The sequence below is a fragment of the Pelophylax lessonae genome (genome assembly GCF_965119305.1).
Source record: "Pelophylax lessonae genome assembly, chromosome: 3".
Classification (NCBI taxonomy): Eukaryota; Metazoa; Chordata; class Amphibia; order Anura; family Ranidae; genus Pelophylax; species Pelophylax lessonae.
Window position 1 is genome coordinate 33,179,869 of NC_138770.1, and position 20,639 is coordinate 33,200,507.

A 20,639-nucleotide genomic window follows, 5' to 3' on the forward strand; every position below is an offset into this window, starting at 1 on the left:
AGCGGAAGCAGGCGGAGCCCCCGTGAAAACCGGAAGTTGGGTAAACATCCTTGTCTCACATTCTCGTTTTGTTTTCATTCGTTAACGAAAACGGATTTGATTTTCGTCATAGCTGTCGTCATTTGACGAAAATGTGCTATACTTTGGGTCTCATTTTTGTCAGTTGAAAAATGCAGGTGATGAAATCGGTGACGAAAACATTTTCATTGACGAAATTAACACTGCTTTACAGGCACATTCAGAGGACCCCCCAGGCACGATATTTGAAGGAATTTTTCATTTTTATAGTTTCACTTAAAGCCTCATTAAAACCAGTAAATCAGTGCTCCTTTAAAAACAAAATAAGTTTTTTAAAAACGTTTTTTTTCATTGATACATGTTCCCCAGGTCAGGACCCAGACCCCCATACACTTTTTTTGGGCAATAACTTGCATTTAAGCCTTCAAAATGAGGCCATTTGATTTTCGAGGTTCGAGTCCCATAGACTTCAATGGGGTTTGTTTGTTCGAACAAACTTTTCCTCTGTTTGCGGTGTTCTGGTGCGAACCGAACCGGGGGGTGTGAGGTGATCAGTGTGTCACCAGTGCAGAGCAGTACAGCACCATCATATGACTGGTGTGGGGTGATCAGGGTGTCACCAGTACAGTACAGCGCCATCATATGACTGGTGTGGGGTGATCAGGGTGTCACCAGTACAGTACAGCTCCATCATGTGACTGGTGTGGGGTGATCAGGGTGTCACCAGTACAGTACAGCACCATCATATGACTGGTGTGGGGTGATTAGGGTGTCACCAGTACAGTACAGCGCCATCATGTGAATGGTGTGGGGTGATCAGGGTGTCACAAGTGCAGTACAGCGCCATCATATGACTGATGAGGGGTGATCAGGGACACTGACTGGTGACAGTATATTAAAAAAATAAATAAACAATAATACTTTTTGGATTCCACTTTTTTAAACATTTTTTTTTAACTACGTGTTTTCTACATGCTGCCATTATAGTATTTAAGTGTCACTATAGTGACATTATACTACCCTGAGGGGGTGATAAAGGACTTTTTTTTCTACACTGTTGTTGCTGATAATCACTGTTATAATGGCTTTCCATTTATTACAGCTTGCTTACTGTTGGCATGCTATGATTGGCTACAGCTGGTAGACATTGCCAGGTACCATGTGATGGCTGTGGGACAATCACAACATTATCACAACATTAAGCAAGCTGTTCATGAATGAAAGCCACTCATAAAAGTTTTCTTATATCTTCTCATGTGATCGCTATGACTGGTCACATGATACCCCGTGTGCCCACAGTGACTGGGTACTGACCACAAAGATCAGCTGTCCACCGGACACAGCGGTCATGGGGGAGCGGTAGTGTGCATGTGTTAGGTAAGGTACGGGAATGTCACCTAGCATGGCTGTGCCGCCTGTCCTCATAAGATGTACTGTGGGCAGGTGACAAATAAATAAATATTTCCTGACATTTAGGGGTCTGTTCATAAAAGATTTGCATAGCAATTAGCGCAGTAATAGGTCGTGTATATTCTGTGAATGGGGTATAATAAAATGCTATTGGGCTATTTGCTGAGCTGGTCGAATGGTTTCTAATGATTTAAAATGAAGAATAATGTATTCAGCCACTAGATGGAGCTAATTCCTGTGATACTTATCATCTTCATTACTTTATTACAACCAATATTAATCACAGCTGGGTGAATGCTGGTCACCTTTATCCAATAAATTGTGAAAAATAGACATCTAAGTGTTTGTGAAAGGTTACACCACAAAATGTACTCAGCCAATGAAAGGTAATGACTCCATTTTTATATTTCTACTGCTATCAATGGCCAACACGGTACAACACTTCATCCATGTCTTTGATCTCTGATCTCATGATGAACATCAGCCATGGAGTATATCTGAGGTGTATATCAGGGTGTGCTTCTTCCCCACATGAGAGCTGTGATGTCCAGCAACATTCATATAGAAGACATTTCCCGCACTCAAGGCACTAATACACCTCGAGGGTTGTGTGGGATCCCTGATGTACAGGAAGACAGGACTTCAGTGAGGAACAATTCCCTCACTCAGGACAGGAAAGGGCTTCTGCCTCGTGTGAGATCTTTGATGTCTGGAAAGATCGGACTTCTGTGAAAAACATTTCCCACACTCAGGACAGGAAAGTGGCTTTTCTCCCGTGTGAGATCTCTGATGTCTGTTAAGACTGGACTTCTTTGAAAAACATTTCCCGCACTCAGGACAGGAATACGGTTTCTCCCCTGTGTGAGATCTCTGATGTATGGAAAGACTGGATTTGTCTGAAAAACATTTCCCGCACTCAGGGCAGGAATACGGCTTCTCACCTGTGTGAGATCTCTGATGTTTGTAAAGATGGGACTTCTGTGAAAAACATTTTTCGCAATCAGGACAGGAATACGGCTTCTCCCCTGTGTGAGATCTTTGATGTGTAACAAGGGTTGATTTTTGTACAAAACATTTTTCGCACTCAGAACAGGAATACGGCTTTTTTCCCATGTGATGTCTCTGATGCCTGTTAAGGTTTGGCTTATCTGAAAAACATTTTCCGCACTCAGGACAGGAATAAGGCTTCTCCCCAGTGTGAGACCTCTGATGTGTGACAAGTTGTCCTTTTACTACAAAACATTTCCCGCACTCGGGACAGGAATACGGCTTCTCACCTTTGTGTAGTCTTTGATGTGTGTGATAAAAGGACTTGTCCGAAAAACATTTCCCGCACTCAGAACAGGAGTATGGTTTTTCCCCTGTGTGAGTCCTTAAATGTGTGGCAAGATCTGATTTTTGTATAAAACATTTCCCGCACTCCGAACAGGAATATGGCTTCTCTCCTGTGTGAATTCTTTTGTGCAGATTAAAACCAGATTTAAAACTAAAACACTTCCCACACTCAGTACAGGAAAACCTCTTATCTGTTGTAAGGACGGCACCGTCCCTCACAGTCTGAGGTTCCTCAGGATAAGAGGAATACGATGGTCCGGCACTGTCCCTCACAGTCTGAGGTTCCTCAGGATAAGAGGAATAAGATGGTCCGGCACTGTCCCTCACAGTCTGAGGTTCCTCAGGATAAGAGGAATATGATGGTCCCGCACTGTCCCTCACAGTCTGAGGTTCCTCAGGATAAGAGGAATACGATGGTCCATCTACACTGTGTGGTGCCGGATGGACATTTGAGGTAGCCGGGTTTTCTCCTGGACTATACTGTGTGATGTCCTCATCTTCTACTTTACAGTCTGGAGACAAAGTGAGACAATCCTCTGAGGTTCTCCTCATCTCCCGTCCATGTACTAAAATAGAAATATAAAGATTATTACTAGACATGAGCAGATTGGTTCCCCTAAACCAGGACTCCGCTCACATCAGACAGCTTTGTCTCTGAGGTCCTTATAATTCCACCCTCAAGGTAACTAGTAAATGGGTCCTCTGATCTCCTACCAGTTTGTTTCTTTATTCATGGACCTTAGTCTCTTGTATCATGTCTGCACAGTCTCTGACCATGTCTTGTGTCATGTCCTCACAGTCCCTGACCATCTCTTGTATCATGTCTGCACAGTCTCTGACCATCTCTTGTATCATGTCCTCACAGTCCCTGACCATCTCTTGTATCATGTCCTCACAGTCCATGACCATCTCTTGTATCATGTCCGCACAGTCTCTGACCATCTCTTGTATCATGTCCTCACAGTCTGTGACCATCTCCTGTGTCATGTCCGCACAGTCTCTGACCATCTCTTGTATCATGTCCGCACAGTCTCTGACCACCGCCTGTATCATGTCCGCACAGTCTCTGAACATCTCTTGTGTCATGTCCGCACAGTCTCTGAACATCTCTTGTATCATGTCCGCACAGTCTCTGACCATCTCTTGTATCATGTCCGCACAGTCTCTTACCATCTCTTCTTTCATGTCCGCACAGTCTCTGACCATGTCTTGTATCATGTCCGCACAGTCTCTGACCACCTCCTGTGTAATGTCCGCACAGTCTCTGACCATCTCTTGTATCATGTCCGCACAGTCTCTGACCATCTCTTGTATAATGTCCGCACAGTCTCTGACCACCTCTTGTATCATGTCCGCACAGTCTCTGACCACCTCCTGTGTAATGTCCGCACAGTCTCTGACCATCTCTTGTATTATGTCCGCACAGTCTCTGACCATCTCTTGTATCATGTCAGCACAGTCTCTGACCATCTCTTGTGTCATGTCCACACAGTCCCTTACCATCTCTTGTAGCATGTCCGCACAGTCTCTGACCATCTCTTGTATCATGTCCGCACAGTCTCTGACCATCTCTTGTGTCATGTCCGCACAGTCTCTGACCATCTCTTGTGTCATGCCCGCACAGTCTCTGACCATCTCTTGTGTCATTTCCGCACAGTCTCTGACCATCTCTTGTGTCATGTCCGCACAGCCTCTGACCATCTCTTGTATCATGTCCGCACAGTCTCTGGCCATCTTCTGTGTCATGTCTGCACAGTCTCTGACCACCTCCTGTGTCATGTTCGCACAGTCTCTTACCATCTCTTGTGTCATGTCCGCACAGTCTCTGACCACCTCCTGTATCATGTCTGCAGTCTCTGACCATCTCTTGTAATGGAAAACATAGAGTATATAGTGCAGGGGTCAGGAGTATGTAATGTACAACATAAGAGTATATAGTGCAGGGATCAGGATTATGTAATGTACAACATAGAGTATATAGTGCAGAGGTAAGGAGTATGTTATATACAACATAGAGTATACAGTGCAGGGGTCAAAAGTATGTAATATACAATATAAATTATACAGTGTAAGGGTCAGAACTCATAATATTTGTGTTCAGTAATCAGTTACAGAGGTCCCACACCGCTGCCTCCCATCTTCTGAGGCTGCACTCAGTGACTTGGGTGTGAGACTATACAGACATATCCCTCCACCCAGCACAGCCAGGAGACAACAGAGCAAGTAACCCCGGGAGAATTGTTCTGTCAGAGATTTTACTAGACCCAGGTATGGGGCAGAGTATTCAAAGAACATACCCCAGATGCTTAGATCTAGTAACTCCTCTGGTGAAAATGAACATTTTCCTGCCAGCTGAACCCCAGAATCTCCATAAATCCAGTCTAGAGACATAAATTGTGTCTGCAGCACAGAGAAGGAAGATTATCCGAGAGAAATACAGGAATACAGGATGGGGAACACAGCTCAGGAAAGTGACCAGGGGATTACAGGCTGATATCACCCAGTCCCCGCCCTACTCTGTACCAATCAGTGAGCAGTATGGGTGGAGGAATGTATTTAGTGTTAATGACCCACCTGTGCTGATCTCTGTAGGAGTGTCCTCCTCTATAAATGTCCCCGTTATTCCATCCTCCTCCATAGACTGCTGATCATCCCTCACATACCTCTCTTCTTCTTCTGCTTTAACCTCAACTTTTACATCAATTGGATCTCCACTCTAAATTAATAAAATGAGAGAAAATATCATCAGAAAACTATAAGGTCACTTAAAAAATCCACACATCATCTCCATGAGTCCATGTTCTAGATTCTCAGTCTGCTCCACCAACCTTATAACAGTGAGGGATGGTGTGACCTTCCTGTGTGGAATCCTGGGAATACAGAGGACGGGGACATCTCTCTGGTGGGTTCCTGGTATTAGGTGGCTCCATCATATCCTTGTGTCCTTCTGAAAACTCCTCCATCACTCCATACTCCTCATCCTCCTCTTTATACTCTTCTTTAACAACAATATTATACGCACTGAGGTTTCCACTCTAAATATATAATAAAACATTCATTGTAACAAACATACTGTGTATAAATCATAACTACCAATAATTTTCAATCATCTACCTGATGATGGTGGGGGATGGTGTGACCTTCCTGTGTGGAATCCCGGGAATACAGAGGACGGGGACATCTCTCTGGTGGGTTTCTGTAGCTGGGTGACTCCACCATGGTGTCCTGGTACAGATCTTTGTGTTCTTTTAGAAACTCTGACTCCTCCATCACCCCATCCTCATCATCCTCCTCTTTTATCTCTTCTTTAACTTCAACTTTAGAATCTCTCAGGTTTCCACTCTGAATATATAATAAAAATGACATCAATGGTAACAATGCAGATAATGTACAGATCCTAATGATACTATCAGTGATTGTTCCTCATCTACCTGATGATGGTGAGGGATGGTGTGACCTTCCTGTGTGGAATCCCGGGAATACAGAGGACGGGGACATCTCTCTGGTGGATTCCTGGTATTACGTGGCTCCATCATAGCCTTGGGTCCTAAGAACTCCTCCATAACTCCATACTTCTCCTTGTCTTTATATTCTTCTTTAACATCAATATTATCATCCCCGAGGTTTCCACTCTCAAAGATCTAAAAAAACATTCATTGTAACAAACATGCTGTGTATTAATCAGAACCAATAATTGTCAATCTTCTACCTGATGATGGTGAGGGATGGTGTGACCATCTTGGGAGGCAGGCATAACATCTAAACTTCTGTATAACTTGTGTATATGTACACACACACATATATGTATATATACACATATGCACATACACACATATAGGTGTGATAGGAGCAGAACCCCATCCCTGTAAATAATTTCATTAGCGCAGGGATGGGGTTCTGCTACTTTCACACCTATATGTGTGTGTGTATATATATATATATATATATATATATGTGTGTGTTTGTGTGTGTGTGTATATACCCCTATATAGAAGTTCAGATGTCATGCTTGCCTCCAAAGATGCCCGAAAAATGCCCAATAAACGCCTGAAACAAAAACGCCCAGGTGTGAAAGTAGCGGAACCCCATCCGTGCGCTAATAAAAATTCTAAGAAAAATTATCTTTTTTTTTCTAGTTCTGGACATGCTACAGAGCTGAAACTTCACAGGTACACCCTTTAGACCCCCAGACACTAAATCCAAAGAAATCTCTTTTTTTTTTTTTTTTTTTTCAATAATTTTTTCAACAATTGTCTCTCTATCAAAAATGACAATTTTTAAGAACTTTTTTTGTGTGATTAATAGTCCCTGGGGCATGACCCAGAACCCTAGGCACTTTTTAGGGGCATTTATTGGGTTTTAGGGCTTCAAAATTATGTTTTTTGATTATCAAAGTTCGGGTCCCATTGATTTCAATGGGGTTCTGGAATCTGGGAAGTTCGGGTGTTCTGGTCGAACCAAACTTTTCAAAAGTTCGATCATCCCTAATGGTCATATGATCTCCAGATTTCACAGGAGGAAAACTCTAGATATGAACACAAATAGTAAAATCAAATGATTTTCCATGAATCCTCTCCTCACAATTCAGGTCTCCATTTTTTAAAAGCCCCACTGAGGTATAATTTACCCACACAGGACCCCCACACTACGCAGGTTAAAAGTTTACTGCAGGCATTTTGACATCATTACATACAACACAGGACCAACAGATCCACTTTGAAAGTGAGGATGCCAAGGATCCACCCACATCCTAAGAGCATCAGAAAAAAAGCCAGATGGAGGGACATTTAGAGGAGGAGCTGTGAGGTCAGTGTGATGTCATAGGACATCTAGACTGATTGGAGGAACATTTGGATGGGGGGATTTGAGGGGCCCTCCATATAAGCCTCCTGTGCAAACAAAATTGTCGTTCCTGGGTGTGTCCTACCTCTCCTAAACTAAAGAGTGAACTTTGACCTTTACCATACAGAAAGAAATCTCTCATGTGAGCAGGTGACGTGCGGAGGAATGGAGTGTAAATAGCAGACAATTTTTTCCAGAGTTCCTAATGGTGGGGATGGATTTTGCTGCATGCTGGTGCCAAGTTTCCACCCCCCAGGGTCACTGCAGGTGTGGAGAAAAGCTGTGTAAGAGGATATGGAGGAGAGATGAGGAGGAGATCCAGGAATCAGGATAAAGGTCAGGACAAGCAACAGACGAGCGCATGCAAGAGATGAAGCCGGGGTCACTACACAGAAAATCAATCCAAGGAAACAACAGGCAGGACGAGGAATAGCAAGAAGGAGCTCAGAGACAAATGAGAATATTGCTCAGCCAATGGGAGATTATCTCAGCATGACTTACATAATGAAGGAGATGAGGGGGAGGGGAGGAAGTCACTTAAGGTGACCATAGATACATGGAAATTCAGCTGGTTCAGCAGGGATCGGTCACATTTCCATCCATGTGTGGTCAGCTTTGGAAGAAGGATACATTAATCATCATCTGATCCTCCCTGAAGGGGTTAATCTACGTTTTACCTCCTCTGCCGCCAGTTCCTGCAGTGTCTCCCTCTACGTCCTATGGAATGTCCTATCTGTTCCTGACATCACTTCCTGTCTGTATTCCATAGAGACTTCCTGTCTGGGTAGAAGTGAGATCACCACCTTGTGGAGCTCAAGGGAACTGCAGCCCTGAGAACCGTTTGGTAGTGTGAACACGGCCTTGTGCTGTGTGTGTATGTACTGTATATCCTTCCCCTTTCTCTCCTCCCTGAGTGTGTATGAAGAGGCGGAGCTCCTGCTGGAACAGCGGTCAGAGGAGGAAGCCGAGTCTAGGAGGGAGACTAACAGAAAGCGCAGCAGACTTGCAGGAGTGAGCGAGGAGGATTCAGTTCCTTTGCCATCGGAGGTGAGGGGAGTGTGAAGGATGTTTGTGACTCTGGTAGCTGAAAAGATGGGAGTCATATTGCTCTGGTGAGTGGGGAAGCACTACTAAGGGGGCGCCCTCACCATCACGTGTGTAAGAGGTGGAAGAAGGCGTGGCTACACTACAGCTGGCACAGTTTGGAGCACGGAGAACTTTCACACCTTATCAACTTTTCATTCATTTGTGGACTTTTTTGGAGCAACAGAACTTTGTTAAAGTAGATGCAAAGTGGAAGCAGTGGACTTGCAGAGAACACTATATTGAGCAAAAAATATTGTATGATTACATGAATTTGCACAGGTTATTACTTTATAGAAAATATTATAAGATAATGAAGTAGGTGTAAAGTGGAAGCAGGAGATCTTACGGGGACGGCATCTTGAGCACAAAGCACTTTATGTTGTATATGAATTTTTACATGGATCAGTTTACTTCATTTATTGATAAACACCATAAGATGAATGAAGTAGGTGTAAATCTCGACCTAGGGAACACAAGGGAGGTGCAGTGTGTAATCCTCCTATCCTCACAGAGCACCTTCCAGGTTCTCCACTCTCCTCTCTCTCATCATTTGAAGCTCACTGTATATGTCTATTTTCTCCAATTTCCTCTAGAATTGCTGTGATCTATCGGCCCGCTGGACCGGTATTAACTTTCCTTGATGACTTCTCTGCCTGGCTGCCCTACTTTCTCTCTTCTGAAATCCCCACAATCATTCTCAGCGACTTCAACATCCCTGTTACTACGAACACTTCTGCTACTTCCAAACTTCTCAGTCTAACCTCCGCATATGGCCTGAAGAAATGGGTGCACAATGGATAGAGGCTTCTACTCACTCTGGTGGCAACACCCTCAGCCTTGTATTCTCCCACCTATGTACTCCATGCATCCTCTCCAACAATCCTCTCCCTCTCTATATACACCACTAGGGATGGGCGAGCGGTTTGGGCCGAGGAGAACTTTACCAATCAGCCGAATTTTCTGTGCGCTCTGTGTTTTCTTTTTTTTTTTTTACTATTTACATCCCGCCGAGTGCACAGTCAATAGGCTGTTAAGAAGCAAAACCGGAAAGCTGGCCGCTGGGTCCTTAACAAGGAATGAGTCATGAGCTGTCAGTTGGCTTCCCAGATGACAGCGGAATGTAAAAAAAAGAATTGCCGGTAAGAAGAAAATCGGGGAGAAATCGGCGTCTAGTCCCCCAAAATACATACCAGGCCCTTTGGGTCTGGCATGAATTTTAAGGGGAACTCCATGCCAAAATTTAAAAAACAAATGGCATGAGGTGCCCCCAAAATCTATACCTGACCCTTATCCGAGCATGCAGCCTGGCAGGCAAGGAAAGAGGGGGACAGACGAGTGCCCCCCCTGAATCATACCAGGCCACATGCCCTCAACATGTTCCTATGTTGATAGGGACAAGGGCCTCTTCCCCAAAACCTTGGCCTGTGGTTGCGGGGGCCTGCAGGCAGGGGGCTTATCAGAATCATGAAGCCCCCTTTAACAAGGGGCCCCAGATCCCGCCCCCTATGTGAATGAGTTTGGGGTACGTTGTAAGAATAAATGAGGCTATGAGCACGTTTTTCACAATTCCTTCTATAGAAAAATCAAAACAAAAATGTCCTCCAATGTAGATCCATCGTCAATCATGACACCCACTGCACCTCTGGACTCCAAAAAAGAAAACACTCCACCCTCAAGGAATTACAGTCTAACAGTTCTTAAAAAGGTTAGCAGCAGGGCCACCTGGTGACATCATCTGGTGGCCTGCCCCCTTGTGATGTAACTGACTAATACATGTTGGATCGGTGACATCATAAGGGGCAGGGCCACCAGGTGACATCACCAGGTGGCTCTGTCCATTACCTATTTAAAAACTGTCACCCAGCGGAGCAGGCATTCGACAGTTAGCCTTCCTCGTGGGTGGAGGTTTGTTTTTCTTTTTTTGGCTCGGCGGTGCAGCGGTCGTTGTGATTGACGATGGATCTACTTCAGGGGACATTATTTGTTTTTTTATTTTTATTTTTTTAATAAAGGAACTGTCAAAAAGTGGCTCATGTCTTTATTTTTAACACTTTTTTTGGTAAATGAGGGCCAGGATCTGGGGGCCCCCTTTTTCAAGGGGGCTTCCAGATTCCGATTAGCCCCCTGAAGACCTCCCTAACCCAAAACACCCCCCCATGTTGAGGGCATGTGGCCTGGTGTGGTTTGGGGGGCACTTGCTTGTCCTCACCCCTGTCCTGGCCTGCCAGGCTGCGTGCTTAGATAAGGATCCGGTATGGATTTTGGGGGGGGAAGATACGCCATTTAAAAAAAAAATGGTGTGGGGTTTCCCCTAAAAATCTATACCAGACCCTTATCCAAGCATGCAGCCTTTTTTGGGCCTGGTATGGATGGGGCCTGGTATAGATGGTGGGGACCCCACGTGTTTTTTTTTTCCCATTTTTTATCTTCCTTGCCAACAATTATTTTTTTTTACATTCAGCTGTCTGCTGGAGAGCCTGCTGACAGCTGATGACTCATTTGTTGGTAAGGACGCTGTGGCGGGTTTCCGGCCTCACTTCTTAACAACCTATTGACTGTGCACTCGTCGGGATGTAAATAGTAAAATAAATAGAAGAAACGCAGAGCACACAGAAAATATGGGTGTTTGGCGAACACCTGAAGGGCCATTTTGGGCTGAAGTTATCCTCAGTCCAAACCACTCGCCCATCCCTAGTGGTGTTTAGAGGGAGGGAGAGGATTGTTGGAGAGGTTGCATGGAGTGCATAGGTGGGAGAATACAAGGCTGAGGGTGTTGCCACCAGAGTGAGTAGAAGCCTCTATCCATTGTGTATCCATTGCTTCAGGCCAAATGAGGAGGTTACACTAAAACATTTAGAAGTAGCAAAAGTGTTTGTAGTAACTGGGATGTTGAAGTCACAGAGAATGATTGTGGGGATTTCAAAGGGCCTGGTATTGACCGGGGGGAACCCCCACACTGTTATTTTTATTTATTTATTTATATTGCCGACAATTGATTAGAATCAATTTAAATGTAATTTTTGTTACTTTATAAATGTCAGTTTTACTGCAGCAGGTTCTATACACAGTACAGATACACCACTTTACAGGCAGACTAAGGCTGGATACACACTATACAACTTTGTTGTTAGATTTACCTTCAACTATGTAGTGTAAGGGCCTGCCTGACTGCATACAAATTGAAACTGTTTAGGTTTGGAAATTGGAAAAAATCGAAATAAAATTAAATAGTGCGTATCCAGTTTAAGGGGACCCCCAGGCACTATATTTAAAGGAATTTTTCTTTTTTTTTTCATTTTAAGCATTAATAAAATCACTGCTCCTTTGAAAACAATATTTTGTAAAAAAAAAAAAAATTGCATTGATAGTATCAAACATGAAAAAATAATAATAATAATAAAAAAAAGACAAAGAAAACCACGCACACAGAAATTTCTGGTGTTGGGCGAATGGCCAAACGGATGATGTTCAAGCCAAACTTATGCCCGTCCTGAACCATTTACCCATCCCTACTCCCTGGTTATCTCTCGCCTCGACTACTGCAACTCCCTCCTCATTGGCTTACCTTTACATATGATATCCCTCCCCTCATGAATGCTACTGCCAGACTCATCCACCTCACAAACCGCTCAGCATCTGCTACCCCTCTCTGCCAATCCCTCCATTAGTTGCCACTCACCCTACAAATTTAAATTAAAAATACTAATGGTAACTTACAAAGCCATCCACAACTCCGCCCAAGCTACACCACTAACCTGGTCTCAATATTCCAACCAAATCATCCTCTTCGATCTTCCCAATATCTCCTGCTTTCTAGTTCCCTTGTCACCTCCTCCCACCTCCAGGACTTCTCCCGACCCTCTGGTATCCCATAGAACTCCCTACCCCAATCTGTCTCACTATCTCTTACTCTATCCACCTTTTGGTGTTCCCTGAAAATTCATCTCTTCAGAGAAGCCTATTCTGCCCCCACCTAATAACTGTACTTTTATTTTCTCCATCAGCCCATCCTCCACAGTTATTACCTTTTGTATCACTTGACCCTCCCTCCTAGATTGTAAGCTCAAAAGAGCAGGACCCTCCGATTCCTCCTGTATTGAACTTTATTGTAATTGTACTGTTTGCCCTAACATTGTAGAGCCTGCGCAAACTGTTGGCGCTTTATAAATCCTGTATAATAATAATAATAATATATGAGTGCCTAGTCCAGCATTTCTCAGCCAGGGTTCCCCCAAAGGTTCCTAGGGGTTCCTTGTCACTTCCTTGGGCTGTATATGGAAGTGTCACCTACCAGCCTTTCTGGATACTGAAGTCTGTCATCATTGCACGACACACACAATTTTTTCTTTCAATATATTTTTTATTCTAATTTTGATTTTAACAAGAGTGCAAAAAAAAAATGAATAAAATGGTAAAGTAAGAAATCCAATTGGTCAGGAAAATGACTTGTCTGGAATGTGGAGGCGGAGTCAGTAATAATTTGTGTACAATACAATACACAATGTGTTATATTATTATAACAAAGTATTGTAGAAAAGATCACACCATAGAAAATGGGGGAAAGGAGAAAATAAAACCCAGATATGAAGGTGACATTTGTGTACGAGGAACACCTTAATAATTACCACCATTTTATTCTCCAGGGCCTCTGCTTTCAGAAAATATATGTTTGGGGGTTTTATCTAATCTTCAGGCCCAAATCTGCATTTTACCATGTGTGCAAAAATAATGCAAACACAGCTCTGGCAGTAAAAGGGTTAATGTTAGCTAGATGGGATCACTCTGCTGTGGTTACATTAGAGCTTCCCATCTTTATATAAACGTCTCCTGACATTTAGGGGTAAATATTAGAACATTTACATAGCAATTCTCTCAGTGACAATGCATGTACATTCCTTCTGTGTGATTGGGGAAACAATGAAGGTTATTAGGTGATTTGCTGATCTGATTGAATATTTTCCATTGATTTAAAATTAAAAATGTGACATTTGGTAACTAGATGGCTCTAATTGCTATGATGCTTAGCACCATTTAAAGGCCAAATTACGTATTTTTGGTTTTAAATCAATAGTTGGTTTAATCCTGTGGTTTTATTTTGTTTATGCCCTTCAATGTGTACTGTACTCATAAATACATGGGTATGATCTCGGGTATTTGTATGACCCTTCCCCCCCAACATAGGTAACTAAGGGGTCTATGTAGAGAATATGTTTGGTGAGTGTGACAGGCATGTGTCCAGCTGTGACAAATTCTGGCCATATTCTAATAAACACAGTGATTTCCTATAATTGTCAGCTCCAGCTAGTAGCCATAATAAGGCATTAGTTCCAAAATACCTCAATCAGGAAAAATAGTTCAATACTGCATTATGGCCACTAGATGGACCCAATGATCATAGGAAATCACTGAATGAAATAAAATAAGACCAACATTTTTCATGGATGAATGAATGCTTGTCATATTTGTTCATCTATTTTATAAAAACTAAACATGTAAGTGAAGTGGTAGCTACTGAGCCAATCCCTTCACATAATATCTCCCTTCAAAGGGAAACAGAAATTATTTACAGAAAATAAAACAATATAAATATTTTCCAACCAATAACCTCCACCCAGACAAGATATGTAGAAATATAAAGACAAGCGGTGTTACCTCTCGTGCCGCACTCCGCCAAGCCACCCAAACCCACACAGGAGCAAAGGAAAGAAGTTCTCACCTAGTTTATCTCCGAGTTCTCCTTCCCTCCTGTTGGGGGATGGAAGAAGGATGGACTGAAGACAGAGAGACACGCTTTGGTGTCACCACTGGTAAGTAGAGCCTTGAAATGAAGGAAATCAACTTCAAAATTTCTGTCTTGTCTGTGTAAAGTTTACTGATAAAGATATATGGGATCTCACAGCTTCTAGCTCTGTAACCCGCTATATCATTATCAGTTACCGTCACACAGACAAGCAAGACATTCTGAAGGTGATTCCTTCATTTCATGGCTCTACTTACCACTCTACACCCCAAAATCTACTCAGCCAATGAAAAGCCAACATGGTACAACACTTCATCCATGTCTCTGGTCATCTCTGATCTCCTTATGAAGTGTTTCTTACATGATGAAGATCAGCCATGGAGTATATCTGAGGTGTATATCAAGGTGTGCTTCTTCCCCACATGTCCACCAACATTCATATAGAAGACATTTCCCGCACTCAAGGCACTAATTCACCTCAAGGGTTGTGTGGGATTACTGATGTACAGGAAGACAGGACTTCAGTGAGGAACAATTCCCTCACTCAGGACAGGAAAGTGGCTTCTCCCCCGTGTGAGTTCTCTGATGTGTGTAAAGATTGGATTTCCGTGAAAAAGATCTCCCGCACTCAGGACAGGAAAACGGCTTATCCCCCGTGTGAGATCTCTGATGTGTGTGAAGAGAGAACTTCCGTGAAAAACATTTCCCACACTCAGGACAGGAATACGGCTTCTCCCCTGTGCTCTAATTGCTATGATGCTTAGCACCATCTAAAGGCCAAATTACGTATTTTTGGTTTTAAATCAATAGTTGGTTTAATCCTGTGGTTTTATTTTGTTTATGCCCTTCAATGTGTACTGTACTCATAAATACATGGGTATGATCTCGGGTATTTGTATGACCCCTCCCCCCCAACATAGGTAACTAAGGGGTCTATGTAGAGAATATGTTGGGTGAGTGTGACAGGCATGTGTCCAGCTGTGACAAATTCTGGCCATATTCTAATAAACACAGTGATTTCCTATAATCGTCAGCTCCAGCTAGTAGCCATAATAAGGCATTAGTTCCAAAATACCTCAATCAGGAAAAATAGCTCAATACTGCATTATGGCCACTAGATGGACCCAATGATCATAGGAAATCACTGAATGAAATAAAATAAGACCAACATTTTTCATGGATGAATGAATGCTTGTCATATTTGTTCATCTATTTTATAAAAACTAAACATGTAAGTGAAGTGGTAACTATTGAGCCAATCCCTTCACATAATATCTCCCTTCAAAGGGAAAACAGAAATTATTTACAGAAAATAAAACAATATAAATATTTTCCAACCAATAACCTCCACCCAGACAAGATATGTAGAAATATAAAGACAAGCGGTGTTACCTCTCGTGCCGCACTCCGCCAAGCCACCCAAACCCACACAGGAGCAAAGGAAAGAAGTTCTCACCTAGTTTATCTCTGAGTTCCCCTTCCCTCCTGTTGGGGGATGGAAGAAGGATGGACTGAAGACAGAGAGACACGCTTTGGTGTCACCACTGGTAAGTAGAGCCTTGAAATGAAGGAAATCAACTTCAAAATTTCTGTCTTGTCTGTGTAAAGTTTACTGATAAAGATATATGGGATCTCACAGCTTCTAGCTCTGTAACCCGCTATATCATTATCAGTTACCGTCACACAGACAAGCAAGACATTCTGAAGGTGATTCCTTCATTTCATGGCTCTACTTACCACTCTACACCCCAAAATCTACTCAGCCAATGAAAAGCCAACATGGTACAACACTTCATCCATGTCTCTGGTCATCTCTGATCTCCTTATGAAGTGTTTCTTACATGATGAAGATCAGCCATGGAGTATATCTGAGGTTTATATCAAGGTGTGCTTCTTCCCCACATGTCCACCAACATTCATATAGAAGACATTTCCCGCACTCAAGGCACTAATTCACCTCAAGGGTTGTGTGGGATTACTGATGTACAGGAAGACAGGACTTCAGTGAGGAACAATTCCCTCACTCAGGACAGGAAAGTGGCTTCTCCCCCGTGTGAGTTCTCTGATGTGTGTAAAGATTGGACTTCTGTGAAAAATATTTCCCACACTCAGGACAAGAATACGGCTTCTCCCCCGTGTGAGATCTCTGATGTGTGTGAAGATTAGACATTATTGAAAAACATTTCCCGCACTCAGGACAAGAATACGGCTTCTCCCCTGTGTGAGATCTCTGATGTGTGTAAAGATGGGATCTGTCTAAAAAACATTTCCCGCACTCAGGACAATAAAACGGCTTATCCCCCGTGTGAGATCTCTGATGTGTGTGAAGAGAGAACTTCCGTGAAAAACATTTCCCACACTCAGGACAGGAATACGGCTTCTCCCCCGTGTGAGATCTCTGATGATCGTAAAGATCGGACTTCCGTGAAAAACGTTTCCCACACTCAGGACAGGAAAGTGGCTTCTCCCCCGTGTGAGTTCTCTGATGTGTGTAAAGATTGGATTTCCGTGAAAAAGATCTCCCGCACTCAGGACAGGAAAACGGCTTATCCCCCGTGTGAGATCTCTGATGTGTGTGAAGAGAGAACTTCCGTGAAAAACATTTCCCACACTCAGGACAGGAATACGGCTTCTCCCCTGTGTGAGATCTCTGATGTTTGTAAAGATCAGACTTCTGTGAAAAAGATTTCCCGCACTCAAGACAGGAAAACGGTTTCTCCCCTGTGTGAGACCTCTGATGTTTGTAAAGAGAGGACGAGTATGAAAAACATTTCCCACACTCAGGACAGCAATACGGCTTCTCCCCTGTGTGAAATCTCTGATGTTTGTTAAGATTGGACTTCTGTGAAAAAGATTTCCCACACTCAGGACAGGAAAATTGCTTCACCCCCGTGTGAGATTTCTGATGTTTGTAAAGATCGGACTTCTGTGAAAAACATTTCCCGCAGTCAGAACAGGAAAAGCTCTGATCTGTTGGAAGGACGGCACCGTCCCTCACAGTCTGAGGTTCCTCAGGATAAGAGGAATACGATGGTTCAGCACTGTCCCTCACAGGCGGAGGTTCCTCAGGATAAGAGGAATACGATGATCCGGCACCGTCCCTCACAGTCTGAGGTTCCTCAGGATAAGAGGAATACAATGGTCCGGCACCGTCCCTCACAGTCTGAGGTTCCTCAGGATAAGAGGAATACGATGGTCTGGCACTGTCCCTCACAGTCTGAGGTTCCTCAGGATAAGAGGAATACGATGGTCCATCTACACTGTGTGGTGCCGGATGGAGATTTGAGGTAGCCGGGTTTTCTCCTGGACTATACTGTGTGATGTCCTCATCTTCTACTTTACAGTCTGGAGACAAAGTGAGACAATCCTCTGAGGTTTTCCTCATCTCCCGTCCATGTACTAAAATAGAAATACAAAGATTATTACTAGACATACATCAGCAGATTGGTTCCCCTAAACCAGGACTCCACCCACATCAGACAGCTTTGTCTCTGAGGATCTTACAATTCCCCCCTCAAGGTAACTAGTAAATGGTAGAGGGTAACTAGGTGTCCCAGGAGTCACACATCAAGTCAAGACCTGCTGTATGATAGTAAATGGCAGACTTAGTCTGGACGTACGCCAGGCCACGCCTTGATGTGCCGGACACCTACTCACTATCTACCGATATAAAATGTCCAGCTGGTAGAAAATTGGTGAAACAAAAGAGAATCCATATGGGTCTGCCATTGTTACTGGTAACACTCCCAGCATTTGAGCTGTGAACCCAGGTGTGAGAATTGAGACAATGACCATTCCGGCATCTTTGGTTTTGTAATGGATGTAATACTGGTTATATTAGTGAAACTATTTCACCTTATGGTGCATACCTCATGTATATATGTAACTGCTGAGATTCACTACCTTACTCAAAATGCAATTAGATCACCCCTCCTTTCGGAGAAGCAAGATGGCGATTGAACATGGAGACAACACCCAAAATAAGACCTCGTAATGTCCTGGAAGAAAGACATAGACACATAGATACTCCAATCATCCAATCAACACCTTATACGTATTATATATGACTATTTCCTGTTTATGACTTTCCTCAGTCTTTATAAGAACAAAAGAGGAACTAATAAATTAGAATGAACTAATGGCTGAACTGAGTGTCAGAGTTTGGTTTATCCGATGTGCGCACATTAATCTCACCAATTGGGAAGGCAGTAGATATATCTGAGGACTGTTCTGGTCCGAATCTGAATCAAATGGCACCCCCAGATGAGACACTTTGGGTTCTGAACCAAAAGGTAGCTGATCGAGAGGAAACCGAGAGGAATCAACACAGACGAGGGCAGAGACTGATCACCTCTGAATATACGGTAAGACATACTTTGAACCTTACCTGTATACCGTCTCTGTGTTGATTATCTTTGTGTCCATATCAGCTGCCTGCGGTCAGCAAGACAGGTAACATAACTTGCCCAAAGTGTATTAACAAGGAACCTGCATAATTTATATCTGCTGCCTGTTTTTGTTATGTTTGCTGGCTTGTGGTTTGTGGGGTGACGAGACGGTCAGAAGGGAATTCTGTCACAGATGAGATAACTCCCCTCGGAGTAATTTATTAGTGCGTGTTTGCACGAATGCTCGGGGGGAGGAACCCCTCTCGCATGGGCCACGGTAGGAGGCTCCCGGGAGGAGGGAAAAACGCGCTTGACGCTGGGATCCTGTGAAACAGAGTTTATTCTGACAGTTCAATCCCCCTTATAATCAGTCAGTAATGTCATGTGTTCTGTTAAACATTTTTGCTGCGTGCAAATGACGTATTGAATTTAAGCTAGACAGATCTGTAGTACTTGCTTCCTCTTTCAAGAGTTTCGAATCCCCCCCACATCGATCAACCCCTCCACTCTCCTTACTTTAACTTCCTCTTTTTCTTGTGTAGTGTGACGTATAGTGGAATACGTACAGCATTCACACACATATACAATTATTTCTGTAAAGTTCAATTGTTTTGCCATTTATTGATATTGAGTGTAGTAATAGTGGATAAGAACACTGTTTCATCATCAAAAACATTTGCCCGTAGTTCCTATTGCGCAAGGGAGACTCGGTGCAAAAGTTCTGAGAATTGGCTACTTGCCAGGGGGGGTTCAAGTATAAATATCTTTGTTCGTATGACAGTTATAGAATACATTTTTGGACATTAAGGGTTACAGCAAGTAACATGACCATTGAACCCTATTGGCACTGAGCCAAAAGTTTTAAAGTAGATTAACTTTTCATTTGATTGTAGCATTTAAATGATATTTTAAGGGCACCCTCCATTGAAGAAGAGGAACCTCTGGTCAGAGTTTTGAAAATTTGGCACTTTGCCAAAAGAGGGAAATCAGTATCAATCAGGAGGAATTACAAAATCGTTCACAAATTGATTGCCCGGATAGCTCAGCTGTGATGTCTTGTTCTGATTGTGTGTGTGGTCTTTTGTTTGCTATACACCAAAGAGGTTGGGGATTAGTGAAAGTCAAGGAAGGTGGCTGTGTGAAGGCTCAGTTGGGCCACAAGCTGCTGCTTCCCAGCACTCCTGAACTGCGTGTTGTGAGATTGAATGTACATTACCCAGTGAAATGAGGGTTTGGGTTACCCCTTGAGCAGATTGAGCAGAGAGCAGAAAGAGAGGGTTATCAACCCATTAGTTGCCAGAACTGCCCCTTCCGGCCGTTAACCGGGACAGCGGCAGAAGAACAGAAAAGAGTGAGGGACCTTGGATTTTGAGCTGGGTGGCCCAGAGGGGGGAGAGGAACAAGTCAGAAGAAAAGTTATACCCCCATTACAGCCCTTCCCTGCATGTCATTGTTTTTCTCATAGGGACAGCATCTGACTTCCTCGTGTGCAAAGCCCAACCTAGTACACTTCCTGTTGACGGCCATCTTGGTACACCAGGAAGGCCTAACAAAGGCCTATACCCTCCTCTGCCTATATTCAGTTCTCCTTGTTCTAAACCAGGATGGATGGTTCCTACCACACTTCCATCCTCCCCGGATTACAGGTCCAATATATTAGTGATGGAGAAGCATCCAACTGGGACGACTAACCGCAGATGACAAGGGCACCCACTGATTTAACCCCTAATCCGAGACTCACAGTTCTGAGGACTTCATTTGCTCTTGCCCCAACTCCCGCTAGGAAATTTGCAAATCCGTGTCACCCCTTATGACAGTGT

At 43.4% G+C, this 20,639-nt stretch overlaps 3 protein-coding genes across 3 annotated transcripts in view; 1 reads left to right on the plus strand and 2 right to left on the minus strand.

The window, feature by feature from the left end:
- The window catches only part of LOC309550274 (uncharacterized protein), a gene marked incomplete at both ends in the record, with an annotated part of 1,476,097 nt that overhangs the window by 1,356,672 nt on the left and 98,786 nt on the right, over positions 1–20,639 (minus strand).
- LOC309549938 (uncharacterized protein) overlaps positions 1–20,639 on the minus strand; it is a gene marked incomplete at both ends in the record, with an annotated part of 46,559 nt that overhangs the window by 19,658 nt on the left and 6,262 nt on the right. The window contains 2 exons of the mRNA XM_082250420.1: positions 2,215–3,015; positions 16,479–17,401. Of these exons, the coding sequence (XP_082106546.1) occupies positions 2,215–3,015; positions 16,479–17,401 (1,724 nt within the window). The remainder of the gene's footprint in view (positions 1–2,214; positions 3,016–16,478; positions 17,402–20,639) is intronic.
- The window catches only part of LOC309550783 (uncharacterized protein), a 492,521-nt gene continuing 480,415 nt past the window's right edge, over positions 8,534–20,639 (plus strand). The window contains exon 1 of the mRNA XM_082251119.1: positions 8,534–8,652. The gene's annotated coding sequence lies outside the window, so the exon portion shown is untranslated. The remainder of the gene's footprint in view (positions 8,653–20,639) is intronic.